General features: G+C 37.8%; 1 protein-coding gene across 1 annotated transcript; it reads left to right on the forward strand.

The window, feature by feature from the left end:
• Positions 1-9,121: 9,121 nt before the first annotated feature.
• Positions 9,122-16,787, forward strand: LOC136424368 (beta-1,4 N-acetylgalactosaminyltransferase 1-like). The gene is made up of 9 exons (XM_066412937.1): positions 9,122-9,291; positions 9,973-10,098; positions 10,775-10,881; positions 11,085-11,125; positions 11,335-11,518; positions 14,032-14,219; positions 14,954-15,094; positions 15,456-15,684; positions 16,227-16,787. Exons 1-9 carry the CDS (start codon positions 9,182-9,184, stop codon positions 16,496-16,498), a joined length of 1,398 nt encoding a protein of 465 aa, XP_066269034.1. The 5' UTR covers positions 9,122-9,181; the 3' UTR covers positions 16,499-16,787.
• The last annotated feature ends 404 nt before the right edge of the window (positions 16,788-17,191 follow it).

Below are 17,191 nucleotides of genomic sequence, written 5' to 3' on the forward strand. Positions count from 1 at the left end.
CAACAAGTCAGCCGAGGACACGCCGCTCAAAAGTTAAACATGGGCGGAGCAGAAATGTAGTACCCCCGTCCGTGCAAACACGTACGCTTTGAACACGTATCACATTCCCTTTGTGAGCAATTTTACCATTAAAACGTTTGTAATTAGGTTTCTTTCTCTTTTTTTCTCTCAATAATGTAACATCCTTCCTCAATGAAAAGGAAGAAAGGGATACAGGGAAGAGGAATGGCGGGTGTGTCTTGTTGTCTGTCAGATGTCCGATGTGTCGTCTGACTTTTGTCCGTCGGATCGTCTGAAAATTTCTGGGCGCGCTTTGATCAACAGTGAGGCGACATGGCACGCATATCTGCCACCACGGCACGTGTGGACACCTGGGAATTAGGAAGCTCTGCTTTCAACAAGTTTGACAACCCCGCTAGTTAGGATAGGAGGGCCTGCATGCTCTTTTCTGTGGGGTGTAGGTAGCATGTTAATATTTCCTAGCCTCCGTTTCAGGCACGGGGACCGGTATCTGCTTGGGACACCGTATCTGCTAGGGCCACCGCGGCCGTATATACTCGGGGCACTGTATCTGCTTTGGGGCAGTAAAACCTAGCACCGATAAGTTGAAAAATAGCCGTGCGTTAGGCCTGCAACGGAGGCTAATTTATTCCCGTTATTCGTAGTGAGATGAAGAGATTTTGCGTCCAATCGCATTCCTTCCTTTGCCTTGATTTTAGCGTAATACGTATGGGGCTCTTCTGAATTCAGCGTAAGGCGTTGTCAGGACACCCCCCCCCCCATGCAGACCATCAATTAGTATCCCCTTTTCACTGTATGGAGACAGTTGGGCGAGAGAAATTGGATTTGTACGACCTATGACTTTACTACTTTTAGATAAAGGATTCTTTCATCCATTCAGTAGCCTGGGTTACACAACCTATCTCTGACAGGGGCTAATGGGCATCTTTCCTGACCAATGGAAGAGCTTGTAGACGCTTGAATAAGTCGGGCGCTATCGAATGAATGGATTGATGGATAAACGAATGAATGAATGAGTCCTTTATTATCTCCATGAAAAATGGAGATATTGTTTTGGGTGTGTCTGTGTGTCTGTTTGTTTGTCTGTGTTTCCGGACTACTGTAGTCAGCATAACTCAAGAACCTCTTGATGGATTACGATGATATTTGGTATGTGGGCAGGTGTTGTGAAGCCGACATTCAAGGTCGATTTTGGGCCCCCTGGTATGTGACCTTGGTACTGCAGCAAAACTTCAAATTTTGTATCTTTTGACCTGGACGTGCTGTGGTCTTGATTTTTGGGTGGCAGATAGCTTGTGATGTTATTAAGAAGTGGTGTATGTTTTGGCCCCCTAGCAGCTTGTTCTAGAACTGCAGGGGAATTTTTGTGAAAATGTTCTAAGGAGAATAACTGAACAAAGGAACAACGGATTTCCATGATATTTAGTATGCAGGTAGCTTAGATTGAGATATACACAATGAAGTGCAAATTATGCTAATTGGGACTTTATTTGCATAGCTAATGAGGAAAATCTATATTTGCAGTGTTTTTTTTTAACTGGATTGCCCTCAGTCGCTCTTCCAACGGATATACTATATCCTGATTTTAAAACAGGAATCGAATGACAACGAAACACACATGACTTTCAAAATACACTTTTTGTAAATGAAATTTGTATGAAATAGTATTATTGCAAACATATCCTAATAAAGGAAAACTTTCGCTGAAACATAGAAAGAAAATGTACAGTGCTATGTTTTAGCCAACACGTAGTAAGAATATCTCCTTATGGAGAATTGTTTCCAAAGATTTTCTGTCTCCAATTTTCTGCTTTTTTTCTGCTTTCCAACCTACTCGTACGCTTAGGATGACTAGTATTTTTCGAGTTGCCTTTGTAAAATTCTTGCAGTGGGCGTGAAGAGATCAAAGAAAGTGAAGGGTATGTTTCAGCGGGGTCCATACAGGCTTCAGAAGTCAGGAAACTTTGAAGCCCCCGGCTTTCTGTCCCACACAGAGTGTAGGGATGAAGGCATGTGGTTTATCCCGAGAGAGATCTTAGTCATCACCCCCCTCCCCCTTCTCCCAAGTAGTCAATTCTACCTAGAGGGGGGTAAATCCGACAATACGTGACGCTCGCCACCGCTGACATAAATCGCGCCCCCTAGCGATATTATTCAAAACTTTCCCCGAAGCTTTCCTATCAACTACCAAGGAAACATGCATTTCCATTTCCATCTCTAAAGCGGGTTTACTACGAAAAGATGATTGGAATTCTTCCCATTGTACCACACTTGCCAAGATACAAGAACTTAGTACGCACTTGCTTACGTAAACTCCATCAACTGATGCAAAGAAACTGACTTTGAGCAACTTACGTAAAACACACGTAGGACGATCTATAGAACCACTGCCCGCAGTAAATTGTTTTACTAATTAGATCAAAAGCAAGCCATGAAACCGTTGCCCACTCGTGCCCTTGGCCCACTAGTCTACCGTTATTAGCATGCCCAAATAAGGTAAAACTCGATTTAGGAAGAAGAATGGATCGATGGTTGTGCGTTTTAGCCCCGGTAGCTTGCGTCTTTTTGAGCTTGAGGCTCTGTCACAAGTGACCGGGTTGACAATGGATGTACGCAGTTCTAAAGGCTACATCGACCGGGGGTCAGTTGGTTGTATAACAGAACGTCATCTCCAAGCAGATATTGGGAAGCAAAATCATAACATTTTCTAGTTCTCAATTTTTTTAAATCAATCAACTGAACGATACACAGGACACAGAGGTGATTCACTCTAGCAAGTAGCTAATATTAATAATCGCCTCTAAAATATATAGACAAAGACAATAACAATAAGCGACACTTTTTTTCTGTTGTTATGTATATAAAGCGGAATTTCTGACGTAAGAAAACGTTACGATTTAGCCTTCCTACCTCTGCTTGGAGATTAGGTAGAATTGCAGTGTAATTCATTATAAGTTATGTTAAAAACCAATGGTATGTGCAATTTTTTTCTGTCATATAATTATTCTTTACTAGGTTAGATATCTTTAGAACTCAAAAAGATTAGAACATTAGTAACTGAACGTAAAGTAGCCAAGTGTCCAACATTGTCATTTTTTTCGTTTGTTGCATCATTCTTGTTATTTACACTTAGCTTTTGCGAAAAAAAGCTACAACACGTCTGTTATAACTACAATTATTGATATCAATTTTACGTAGATTTTTAGTTTGAATTTTGGTAACAAATTAAATGCACGGATATGTTGCCTCAATCTCCAAGCAGATCTATAGGTTGCGAAGACCGTATCCAACCTGTTTCTCTGTCAGAAGAACTTTTTCTTCTTCGGCCAGTTGGATACGGTCTTAGCAACTTAATTATAGATCTGCTTGGAGATTTGATTTGATTTATTCGACTGTAAAAAGTACAGCCAGGACTACCCAACTAGCCAAAGGCTATTACAAAGGGTTAGCCCTGGTAACAGTATTCATTACAAACGTTCACAAAGCACACCAAACAGATACATAAATGCCAAGCTAAAAACATAGAGGAAACAAAATTAACAAAAAATATCACAAAACTAAAGTGCCTATGGTAAAAAATGCACGAGACTAAATTATATATAAAATCGTTGACAACGCAAAGCCAAAACTTAGTTTTACATTACGCACTAGGTTATACAATACATATATCAAATATTTCAGTAAAAATTTATATTGCTTGGAGATTACTCTATAGCAACAATTAAGACACTTGACAAATATCACTAGCATAACTTTTATAATGAATTGTATATAGTATTTTGCTTAATTCAATTTCCCACTACTCAATCTCCTTGTTTACTTGTTTTATCCTTATTAGGACGTACCCTTGATGACGTCACGCGGTGTTGTTCCACTTTCCATATAAGGCAAAGCGGTGTTGATTTCAGCGCATTGATTTCCTGGAACCTGCCGTTGTTATTCATGACCGTACTAACCCCCCTCTAGGGAGAATTGAGAGGTCGCGCTCCATTAAACTAACAGTGTTTTTATCGATTTTTTCTTTCTTCGCGGTTGTTTAACGACTTTCATGTCCCATTAGCTTGTTGTACATTAATACAGCATGGTCTTCCTGGCTCGTATTCGGAAATAGACACCTAGAAAGAAGCCCAAAAAACAAACGGCGCCGGAAAAAGCATGTTCGACGATCACTGGATTCTTCCCCATCACAAGATTCAATCAAAGTCTGCGCAACGATATGAATGTATATACACAAAAATAAAGCTTTTAACATCTGAAGAAACATAGAAAGGCACGGAATTCCTCATTTCTTTAGATGTATTCATATAAAAGCTAGCGACTAGAATGCGATTTTTTTAATCCTTGCAAATTTGCACAGTGACAACCTTATAATGCCGTATCTTAATCTAGCTTCATAACACATTGGCCAGCTTAGCAGCCTCTTAGAGTTTGGTTTCTTTTAGACCTATAATATGCTTTTTTGTGATGGCAGATCAGTTTGCACCGTTGTTGTCTTTTTGTGGTCACGCCTCTATGAATCCACAGGAATCCGAGTGCAATAGCACTGATATTCTATCACAAAAAACATATAATAAGACTAAAGAAACCAAACTCGTAGAGCCAACTAAGGAGAATAGTGGATTGCCTTGTTACAGGTTTGTGTAGCAAAACCTTTGTTTGATCCGTTGGGATGTGTGGTGGCCGCCATCTTGACTTCTGACGTCACAAGGTTGCCATATCATTTTATTGGGAGGGGAGTTTTTTGTGGTCGCTAGCGTTCACAGAGACACCAGCCGGACATCTGTAACCGATTGATATCAATAAAGGCAAGGGACCCAGGTGTCCCTGCATCAGTTCTCAAAGGGCAAGCCTGTGTGAAGACCTTATCCTTTGCTCTCCCTAGCTAGTGCCTTTAGCCATAGTAACACTGGTGGCAGCGGTGGCTTGTTATTACTACATAACACTAGAGTCTGAAGGAACAATATTCGCGAACAAGACCTCTTATATGTATTACTATGCCCCTCCCTGTGAAAATATACCCTACAACTGAAACAACGAGGAAACTTGCTGCCCTTTATGCCACTACAAGCTATAACTAGGGTCTAATGGAAAAATATTCACGAACAAGACCTCTTATATGTATTACTATGCGTTATAAAGTTCGGTGTAAGAACTGCTCTACTTACAAATATTAATAGACAGTCTGGTTTCCAAATATAAACAGGGAAATGATAGGTCGCCGTTCAATTTGTCACTTTCATGAATAGTTCCGGACGCACAGACGTCAGATCATTTAGCACCTGATAGAAAATGGTTCTAGATTTGTATGTCGGAAATTGCCCATGGTCCCGAGGGCGGATATGGGGGGATGTAGGTCGGTTCTGGTTCGTTTAGATACGTCGGTGTTCATGAGTCATTAGAAAAGGTAACTTTCGGTCATTCTAGAATGAAATACAGTGCCCAGCAATTTCTCTTTTATTTGATATTTCTTTTTGCTTTCTTGTTTATTCAGCTTGCATTTTTCTTATTTCCTTGTTTCTTTTTTACCTTCTTTCTTCAAATTTTACTTCCTTTATTCGTTTTTCTGTTTATTTCTTTCTTCCTTTCTTGATCTTCTACCTAGTTGGTTTTTTTTTCTTAGAAATTAGTTATTCCGTCTCCTCTATTAGTTACTTTAACTTACTTATATTTTCTTTCTTTCGAGCTCTATTTTTTATACTTTGCAACATTTAATGGTTGATGATTTTTCTTCCATTTCTCTTCTTCCTTTTTTCTTCCATTCTTTCATCCTTTCTTCTCCCCCTTCCTTTTTTGGGGGAAGAATCGTTTTATGATAGACATGCTAACAAACATGCTTATATGAATTAAAATCAAAGGTGCACCAAAGAGGAAGAAATATTTATTTAGGGAAAATTAAACATGTTACGTTTTATAATAGACTGTTGACGACTTTATTAAAGACATATTTCAACAGAACAGAAAAACAAAAATAAAACAGGAATGAAACTAATGATGAAAAAAAATTTTATCAGTACTAATCAACCCCGATATTTCAAAACAAATTCTCGTGCTACTAAAATGTATTTGTTTTGTAGCTGAAATTTGCTTTAGAATAACTACTAAGTGTATTGAACACCTGCCTACCTGCCTACGTGCACATGTATTGAACATATGTCTATTGAAACAGCGGAAATTGTTTTCTTTCTTCTAAACTTAACGGAAGTAAGGCAGACGTAGTAATTAATCTAATTAACCTCGGATCGACCGTTACACAAACCGAGACCACGCTCCCAGACAATCGTACAACGGTGACAAACGACGGAAGTGACGTCATTGGACGGCGGATGTTTGGAAAAACTCGCAGAAAAAAGACAGTGTGTGTCACTGGGTCAATGCTCTCCAAAATGTTCAAACAATGATTTAATAACATTTCAGAGTTTGCACTGTTTCAGTATTTGTATTTTATCGCTATTCATAACCAAAAAAAAAATAACTTATACTGTACGTTAGTCTTTTAAAGATTTTTACGTGTTTAATCTTTAGACCAGACAGAAGAAAAAAACAAAAACATTTTACTGAAAAATCAATGTTTCTAATTTTATTGATTTGTTGTATAATCTTAAAGCATACTTTTATACAAATTAAACCTTTGCTGTTATCAAATATACTATACTATACTGTATTATCATATACTATTACAAAATGAAATGAAATGTTCTAATTGCCAAAGCAATGTTGTAAATATGCAAACATATGTCGTGAAAGAAGCATTTTTTTCTCGCGGTTGCGTTTCTTTTTAGATTCCAAACAACGCAAACCACAAAACCATTTTTCTGCTGCCTTATTCCCAGAAATAGCTTGATATGAAATATCCTCCCATCGTTAATAAGGTTGAATCACGGAATAATGATGAAGGTTTCGCAGAAATCACGGGCCCGTCCGCATGGGGATTCGTTGATTTACGACTAGGCTGTCATTTCCCTTTGTGTCCGCAGTGTGGCGCCATTGTCCCGGCGGAACTTCGCAGACACAACATATGTCATGTCATGGGCTGGTCACGAATTTGGGAAGTAATGCGAATGATATACATCATTAAGACGTACACAATGTCTCAATTTGTTGCTATGTTATAGGGTTTTCTCAGAAATCGTAGTGCTCCAAATGCCAGAAATATGATCATAGTAATCTTTTAAACCGGAAATCTCGCCCCCAGCTACTTACGCCGTGTGCTCGAGATGTTATAACTTTCAATGATCTCAAAGCAGATGTATGGAAGATGAACAGGCGTTACTAATTTATGGTTCTATGTACGTTTACGATATAGTCTCTGCTAATATTTTGTATATAACTTAACGCCTATACATCTATTCGTCCACAGAAATAATTCTATGCAGTACTATACACATAGTGAACGGTTCACTTTTAACAGATTCCAGAAAATATATGTGTTTTCCTAGTTGGCTTTTACGAACTATGTAGCATGCGTGCGCCACCTAGCGGAACAAAGTTGATTATCAATGTGAAGCATACTTGGTATCCACAAAAGCGATCTTGTGCCGCCAGCGTCTGACCGCAGCACTCAGCACAAAAAAAGGTACACGTCCAATAGTCGCTCGGAGCGGATACCAAAACAACTTCTACCTAATCTTGTCAGTAGTAAACAAGTCTTCCCCTCAAACACTTTTTATATTATGATAGTTATTTCATGATTCGCCTTAACATATATTTTTGAGGCATAATTATTTTTTGTTCTTTTTAACCGGACTCTTTCACACACTCGGAGTAATATAGCAATGAGACCCTCTGAGCGGAAGACTTCCTTGTAGGCATATTTACAGTCGACAGCAATTTTTCTTTACTGAGGAGGAAGTTTTATTCGCAATGGCGCCGCCTTTTCCTTGCCTCCTAACGTTCCTGGTGACGTTAGTGTTACTGTCGTCTGCCGAGTTGGTCAATTATTTCTGTTTTAACAAACAGTGATTAAACACACAAACAGACTTTTCTATGTTCCAAAATGATGAACACGTACATGTATGTTTCTGGCTGACCTTCTTCAGGCCATGTAGCATGCGCCACCTAGCGGAACAAAAAGGATAGTCACTGTGAAGCTTACGTTCATACGTGTGTTGTTCTACTGTGGAACACTACCGTCACAAAGGTAAGTGCTGCGTGTTGGTGACGTTTTACCCGATATCTTTGAATTTTCTTGACTATATAATCAGTCAATATATATATTTCTAAGAAAGATCAAGCTTGGGGGTTTGTGAATATGTCAATATTGAATGATTGAATCGAAATCGGGGGAGGGGAGGGCACATTGATACTCATAACTTAACGTCGACATCACGTACTTTTTATATCATTTTTAATAAAACAGAAGACATATAGATCATTAAAGCCCGTGTAGCGTATTGCACTTGTAATGCCATATGACTCATATCCCTTATATACTACGACTAAGGCCTTGTTTTTTAATCAGAACGTAGTAGACATTGTATTCAAGCAAGGTAAATATGAAGTGAGGTGGAACACTTATTTGAAGGTCAGGCCCGTGACACGGTGACACGGTGCCTCACTGTGACGTAGTGGATAAACCAGTTTTGTAAGTGATCCGCTTTCAAAAATAACTCCCCTTAGCCGAGCCAAACGTTTGTTTACAGTTTTGCGATAGCAGAACCTGTATTGCGTTCATGAAGAATATTAATATATGACACTTTTTGACAACAAACAGGGGGGGGGGGGTGTTAAGGTGTATGATTTAACAGTCTACAATTTCTTATGTACCTTGAAGCTTTTTTCTGAACAAAAGTAATGAACTACAAAAATACACTGGTCATGATGTTTAAGTGGCAGCCAGCTTTTGGACTCGGGAATAAATGGTGTATGTTTAGGGTCCCCTAGCGGCCATGACTTGGAACTGCAGGCTTGTTCTTGTTTGAAACTTTGAATCAGAATAATTCAAGAAGGAATGAAAGGATTTTTTTTTTTTGTGTGTAACTTGTTTTTTTAATTATCTTTTTCAGTAAACATGGTACACAGCACAACAGTACGGAATAGAATTGTCAGGAGTTGCCAGAAGCTAGCACACAAAAATAACATGATGTGCAAACTATTTGTGGTGGTATTTTTGGGGACTTTGCTCTTCTGCTATCAGTTGCATGACGTCACTTATGCACGGGATATGAACTCAATCAAGAACACAAGGTCGAACCAACAAAGAATGGAGAACAGGGAAAGGATTGAAATGATACAAAGGAAAGGAACAGTCAAATGGAGAAACAGAACACTAAGGTACATCGTATGGTTGTAGCATATCTAAGATATTTGGCAATGCTGTATCATTTGCAGTTATTATGAATTTTCAATTGTACGAAGAATACATTCATCCCTCCTGATTTGTTCTAAATCTCAACCTCTGAACTACTGACAATTTCAAAATTGAAAACATTTTCTTTATTTGATTATTGGATGGATTCTATTTGTTACGTCATCCTTTGATATCTGGTCAATTTTTGTTTGTTTGAACCTTTGTTTATTCATGATAAGCTCAAATCGGCACGCAGGCCGCTTTTCATTGAAGTCATGAGGGAACAGGTAAGGGTCAGATACAAAATAACAGAGATACACAGTCATTTGAGTCCTAATAACTCTATCAACATAAATCATTACAATTTTTGTTTCATTATACATTCAGATTAACGTACGTGGTATCAATTTTTTCTTTCACGTATTGTTCTGGGTGCGCAAAAATCAATCAAAAACTTATTGCATATTTTAACATAAATTTATACCATAATAGTACATGTACATATACTTAGTTGATATGTTTGAAAATTGTGTTTACTACATTTTACGACGAAAGAATGCCCATATATTTTCTATTTCATCTAGATTACAACGACACAATGAATATATACATATATGTATTATCTATGTACATGCTGATTATCTATGTGATTTTTACATCGTCAGCCGTTTGCAAGGGCACACGTGTGACTGTTCAAAATCCATGTCCAACATGCACGCAGCAATAGATGACGAGGAAAGGATTGCGTTTCACCAACGCCGAGTAAAGGAACTGGAAAAATACAAGAAAAGGTAAAAAGTCTTCGTTCACGCTAGTGCGTATATTCAATTCCGTGTACATGTGAGTTGCATATTGATATTTGTTTCTGGCTAAAGTAAAGAGAAAAATATGTTTGTTTTGTTTGTTTGTTCGATAACCAGGGTGCACAGCGGTGGGTCAAAGTTGAAAACAATTTTCCGCAAAAATCTACTAAAACAAAGAAATGCCAATACGCAACTCATACGGACTGGAATAAACGCACTTTTGTGAAGCCACTCTTACAAAAATGCCCCTGCAATTCTTAAAACAATCTGCTAGATGGCCCACATCTGAATAAACCATTCCAATTCCCAAATGCCATCTGCCACTCCATGAAAAAACATGACCACTAGATTTCAGAACAGAATATTCGAAAACCAAAAATTTCTATGCAGTATCATAGAAAGTCACAAGGGGGTCTATAACAGGCCTTCATCTTTGTCTTTCTAACATCACTAACATGGACGCTATGATACTTAGTTTCAATGTTTGCTCATTAATATCGATATTCTATATTATTCAAATGAACACATGTTATCGTCACCAGGAATAACCTTTTATTGTAATAGCAACCGAAAAATTGACAAGCCCATTTGTCATTCACAATGAAATTGGAACAGAATTGAACAGAATTTTTTTTTTCATTCATTAATTTATTTTGTAATTCAGATTAGAGCCATTACAAGAGAGACTGTACATAGTAAAAGGATCGGTTCCACTCAGTTACCCGGTCCGCGGTTTAACGGTCACCCCAGAAGGAACCATCGAAATCCCAGGTATGAAAACTTGGAATGAGAAACGTTGCTGACTTTGCAAAGGCTTTTGATGAAAGAAAAGTTCACATGTCATTGCTTTTAATGACTGTATCAGAGATATAATACTGTTCATTTTACATCAACAAGACGTGGGGAAGAGAAAAATATAAGTTAAACAGTGCTAAGCTTAGTTTTATCTTATTATACGTTTCTACATTTTTCAGGTCTTGAAGTGTTAGATTCAAAGTGGAGACAAGATTATAAGGTAACTATTACATTGCCTATCTTATTACCTGGATGTCTAACTGTCATAAAAAATCACATATAAGTATATGGAGGAGTGAAAGAGGTAATAAAGTTAAATATGAAAGCTGCAGATGGCCTAGAAAGAACAAATTAAGTATCATTTAAAAAAAAAAAAGCAAATTGTTCACTTGAATCTTTCCTTTGTGTGTCTTCCTCATTGCTTGGAAGATTCAACTCGAGGCATCTAAATATGGTACACTTGACGTCACAGCCGAAGTTTCCGAAGTACATTCGGAAGGGCTCGGAGAGAAGTCGTTAACCATTCGTAGCCGAAGTCTTCCGAACCTCAACCATCAACTCCAGTATGTCGTGTACTCCAACTCGGTGTATGACGTAGGAGCAACAGAAATCGGTGAGTACTTCAGTAGATATTTTATCATTGAATGAATACAATCATGCTGTAGAAAGTTACAAAGGAAAATGTGGGGGCGTGCTGTAATTGTAAAACTTAATATTTCAACTAGAAAGGCAACATTTGCGAGCAAATACAGCATGTTTAGCCATGCTCCTCGCCATGCAAAAAATGGACTCCCAAAATAACAATGGACCATTCTAAAATACTTCCTCTAAAAAAATGGATCAAACTTGAGTTTAAAAACAATTATCAGTCTCTCCATACAGGAGTGGAGTCTTCCAGTAGCACCTCAACACAATATGGACCAGTCCAAAACCATATCCACTTATTAATTAACAAATACACTTCTGCTAACAAATGGACTTTTTCATAATCATTCCAGCTCAAAATTGAAATAAATGATTACAGAATCCTCCCCTTGCAAGAATGGGATATTCCGTGCCATCTCCATGTAAACTAGACCAGTGGAAAAATACCCGCTGAAAATTACACTCTTGTGCATAATCAACCCAGTTCAAAATTGAATTAAAAAAGATCAACCCCAGGGAAGAATGAAGTTTTCCATAGTATACATAATGATATATATGAAGATTTGACAGGAGAAGAAGGAAATGACCAAAAATGGGTGAAATATAAAAATGTGACACCCCTTTGTTTGAATGCATGATTCAATAGTATACACTTTGGGTTGAAAATAACGAAACCAAAAAATTCTTTGTTTAAAAAATCGTTTTGAAAGGCTGTATGGCAAACATTTGAATGAGGGCCTGTGTACATGCCAAATTTCACATTATTTTGGTTTAATACATATAGGAACTGGAGATGTGTATCTTTAAAAAAAAAAGAGTGAACAAAGCCATGTAATCACATGTCCTAGGAATTACCATACCATATTTGGCATGAATACTAGCCTACACCTGCGCCATGTAATTAGATTAACTCAATTGACCAATCAGGTGGTCGCAAGGCTCACAGGCATGCAAGGCCAGGTGCAAGGCACTTGGGGTCAATGACCTTTAGGTCATATGTAGTATTGAAAGTGACAGAAGTGGCAAATATTGTCAAGAAAGCCCAAAATAAATCGTTTTGAATATATGTATGCCAAAAATGGGAATGTAGTCCTTTAAATATTTGTTCAAGCCACATATACAGCAAATTTCAGGTCATTCGGTTGAAATACCAGGGCGCAGGAGGCCAAGATATGCTAAAAATAGCCTAAAAACCTCAATAAAATCACTTTCAAGGTCAATATCAAAAAAAGGAAAAGAACGCACATTGGTTTTTGCCTACATTACCTCTGTACCAAATTTCAGGTCATTTGGTCAAAAAATGACAGAGATGAATCGATTTGAAGATTTGACAGGAGGAGAAGAAGAAGAAGAAGAAGAAGAAACATGAGTAAAAACAATATGTTTAGCCATACTAGGTATGGCTAAACATAATGACAAAGACTATAGCAAACGGAACACTAATAAACAAATGATAAAAAGACGAAATTACATGAGGTTGGACGCAAGTGTTAACATCATTCCCTTCATGATAGACAGAAAAAATGACACTCAGAAAAATATCATATCAGCTAGATTTATTCATGAAACTTTTGTTAACTGCATGATGTGAGATTTTATGGCAAGAAGTATGAATTGACAATTGAATCATCGACATTCTTGATAAATCTCCCACTTTTGCCATGAAGACTGGCCCGATTGCTTAGGTCACGTGGCCTTGTGGAACATGATGGTGGTCTGAAGTCGGTACCGTCCCCTGTCTCAGTATGAGATTAATTTTTGTTTTGTTTTGAAGACTTAGTAATCTCGATCTTTCATGGCATAAAACTTCAAAGTCGCTGTATTACATTTACAAGCAACAATTGTATTAGATTTTAATATGTTAAATGTAATACGCCTAATGTACGCAATTCAGCATTCTTTTCTGAGGACGCTGCCATGTACTTCAGCGATGAATGAATGATCGAATCAATAAACTTACTATATAACACACGGGCATGACAGGGCAATTATTATAGCAATTGAAATTGAATTTAAATGGATTATCCAGTACATAACCGTTATCTATCGATAGTTAGATTTAGGTACCTGACGTATGAAGCAAGCATCCCTCTACGGATCCAACCTCCCAGCGTTCCTATTCTGTACGATCCAGGACCAGGTCCGTTTAACTTCATTAAGCTACTTATTCATTGGGCTAATTAATTCATTGCCAATGATTTTGTGTCTGTAAAGGATAAATATAAAAATATTGCTCGAATTAATGGTGTTTGTTGATATGATTGTGCTGAAGACAATATTTGTGGAAATAACAATACCTTCCGCTGACATGCATGTGTTCACAATGATATAACGTTAATAAACAAAATTCCCATTCACTTGCGTGCAAGACATTTTAGTTTCAAATTGCCGAAGCTTTAATAATTTTGTATCCTATACGATACCAGTGTCTTGCAATATTTGATAACGTTAAAGAAACTGTCATTTTGTCCTCTGAAACAGATGAAGACATCGCCTCCAAAGTTACCGTCATCACCAAAACATTTCTCCGGTATGCTTCTATACGAACCCTGCTTACCACCATCCGGGCATTTTATCCCAACATCCGGGTCATCGTTGCCGACGACAGTCGTCCAATAGAAAATCTTCAGGAAGAACATGTCGACCATTTTGTTATGCCGTATGCTATAGTAAGTGACATTTGCTTCGAAAACAGAAAATTGAGTTGTAAACAATTGGATTCGAGTTTTCTTCTTTACACGTTTGGTAGCCAATTTTGCAGCGGTCTTCAAAAAGCTATTGTTGGTTTGTTATAAACTTCAATACGTGGTTAGGTCTTGGCATATTAAAGAAAAAAAATTAAATTTGGGATATTCTCTTTCAAAGCAGAGAAAGAGTTACTTGGCTTCCAGTTTTCGTCTTTTTTATTGCCATATTCAAGATGGTAAATGTTTTGGTAGCATATTTTGTAACGGTATTCGTGTATGAACAACATAGCTTAAGAAGCTATTGTTGGATTATAAAAGTCTATTGAAGACATGCTTAGATTATGTGCCCCCTGTTGGCTTTTCTTGCTACTGCAGTAGAATTTTCAATACTTGTATCTCATGTTCTGGACATACTATGGTCATGAGTTTTGGGTAATGCATACCCCTTGTTCTTGGAATACCGAAGGAAGTGACATGACTCTTGGCTTCCTAGCAGCTGTCGTTGGAATTGCAGTGGCATCTTGTTGTTGACGTTGAAACAGAATAACTAACAAACAGTAATCAAATAAGGATTTTTGGCCTGTAGTTAACATTGTTGAAGACCATCCTAGTAGTGCAAATATATAATGAAAACTATGGCTTTATGTCGAAATAGATCATGCAAATTATAGCTTTATTTGAATGATAACCGTCATTCCGCATTCTCCTTCAACTAGGGTTGGTTTGCGGGTAGGAATCTTGCCGTTTCCCAGGTGACCACGCCCTACTTACTCTGGGTGGATGACGACTTCGCTTTCGGACGGAGAACAAAGTTAGACAGACTTGTCAATGTTCTGGACAACACAAACTTGGACTTGGTAAGTTGCTGTGGCGTTTAAAAAAACCGCGTGTTACTTGTTCATTTTTAATATTATCTGTCTTACCTAAGGTCTATCGTGTCTACAAGTTAACAAATACATAAACAGACAAACAAAGTAATTAAAATCCACCCAAAGTTAATGATTGCCGGCGAAACCAAACTTTTACATTTTTTGTCCTATAGCCTTTATTCTAAGTGTATTTTAGGTTGTGATTTTTGCGAAACACCAGTACATTATGTGGACTGAATTGGAACTAAATAGCCTAGTGTTAGTAAGTTTTAATGTGTACTGCCTACTTGCTTTGGCTAAACTATAAGGGATTTTAATTATTTATTCGTGTCTTTGTTTCTTGGTGAAGGTTTCTGGAAAGACCGGTCATGGCAAAGTGAAATTCACGAAAATGACGATCGTCCCAGGCGATAAAGATGGAGACTGCCTGCTTATTCACGACCATCAACACTGGGGACAAGTGCCCGGGTTTCCTCGGTGTCATTTCTCCACCAGGGTCACCAACTTCTTCATGGCCAGAACGGACAGCATTCGCGCCGTGGGATTCGACCCAAAGTACTCGAGGCATGGACACACACGTAAGCAAATAGTCATTGTCAACTGCCATGGAAAACAGTTCATGAACACAATTCTTTAGCGCCATCTAGCGTCATCAAGACGTACAGCAGTCAGTTTTTTTTATACTGACCACATCAAACGCAAAGAAGGAAACTATTTTATGATCAAGAGACAGAAACAATAATAGATTTTTCCTGCATGATACTCGAATTTCACATAATTCATATGATTATATATATTGGATGGTTTTAGCATTTACGTACAAATTCTACTTTGTAGATTTAGATTATTTGTTCCTCATCGAATACGTTCAGATGCCAGTCAGATTTGTGTGTGTACCACCAGAGACGAAGACCTACCTAGACACCTGATAATAAACCTGATCAATATATTTCTTTTCCATTCAAAATATAACCTTAGTTATATTCCGACGCAAAAAGAGTTTTTGTGATGAATAAAATGGAAATAATAAATATTCCCATCTGTGAGGTGTTGCCGCAAAATATCAAAAAGAAGAAAAAAGATTTGCTAAACCTTGTTGCCTTTTAATTTTTGTTAACAGAGTTTTTCCAGGCTGCGATGGGGAAACTGAAAATTGCTGCATGTGATGACGTCACTATCGGTCACAGGCGAACACAGACGATGGAGTATAATGAATTCCGTTATCCTGGCGAGGAGTATCAAAGGGCGCAACGGAAGTATGAGTACTTCAAGTTCAATATAAAATGCCACATGTGGTTCACAAAGGAATGTTCATCAAACACCTTTTTTAAGTGTAATCCAGTTGATGATGGCTTCTATGTTTTCGGGTTTAAAGGAAATACTTCAAATTAACCATACACTACTTATGCATGGCTTGGCACACATAATTTACTTAACAAATTTGTTTCGTCAAAGACTGACAGTCTTCTCGCCACCATCAGAAATTCCACATCTCTGAAAGTGAAACAGTCATTTTCAACTTGGGTGAAGCATGGTGTATTTTTTCCAGTAGCTAACAGTGCAATGCAGCTTCGCTTCGGCTCACGTTTTCAGCCGAGCAAACCGGGTCAAACTCTTCTCGATAGGTGTGTTGGGTTCTTTTACCTGCAGAGGTTTGACGCCATTAACTTCCTCATACACGGGGCTATGTCTCCATCCGAAAGGACCATCTCTATGCTATGCTTTCATTTGGTTTAGATGTACACTAAAATTCTTCCAGTCTCAATACAGTATCTTATAAACAAGCAGACAGTTAATTGAAAGCAGTGGACTGTTTAAAATTATTTAGTAGTTTTGAATTTTTGTGGATCAATTGTACATGCATGTATGTTGCTTCCGTTAATTCCCCTAGCTTTCACCATTTGACTAACTTACAAAAATCAATCTTACTACTAAAATCAACCAACCCACTTACGATACAAAACGTTGGTCTCTTCATTTTCCACTGCCTTCAAAAAAGAAGTCAAACCTAACCATAGTCAACATTAGTTATAATTAACATAGAGCTTTCACAGTAGACTAGAAAACTATGTCGATTCACATGTA

Source organism: Branchiostoma lanceolatum, chromosome 18 (genome assembly GCF_035083965.1).
Source record: "Branchiostoma lanceolatum isolate klBraLanc5 chromosome 18, klBraLanc5.hap2, whole genome shotgun sequence".
Lineage (NCBI taxonomy): Eukaryota > Metazoa > Chordata > Leptocardii > Amphioxiformes > Branchiostomatidae > Branchiostoma > Branchiostoma lanceolatum.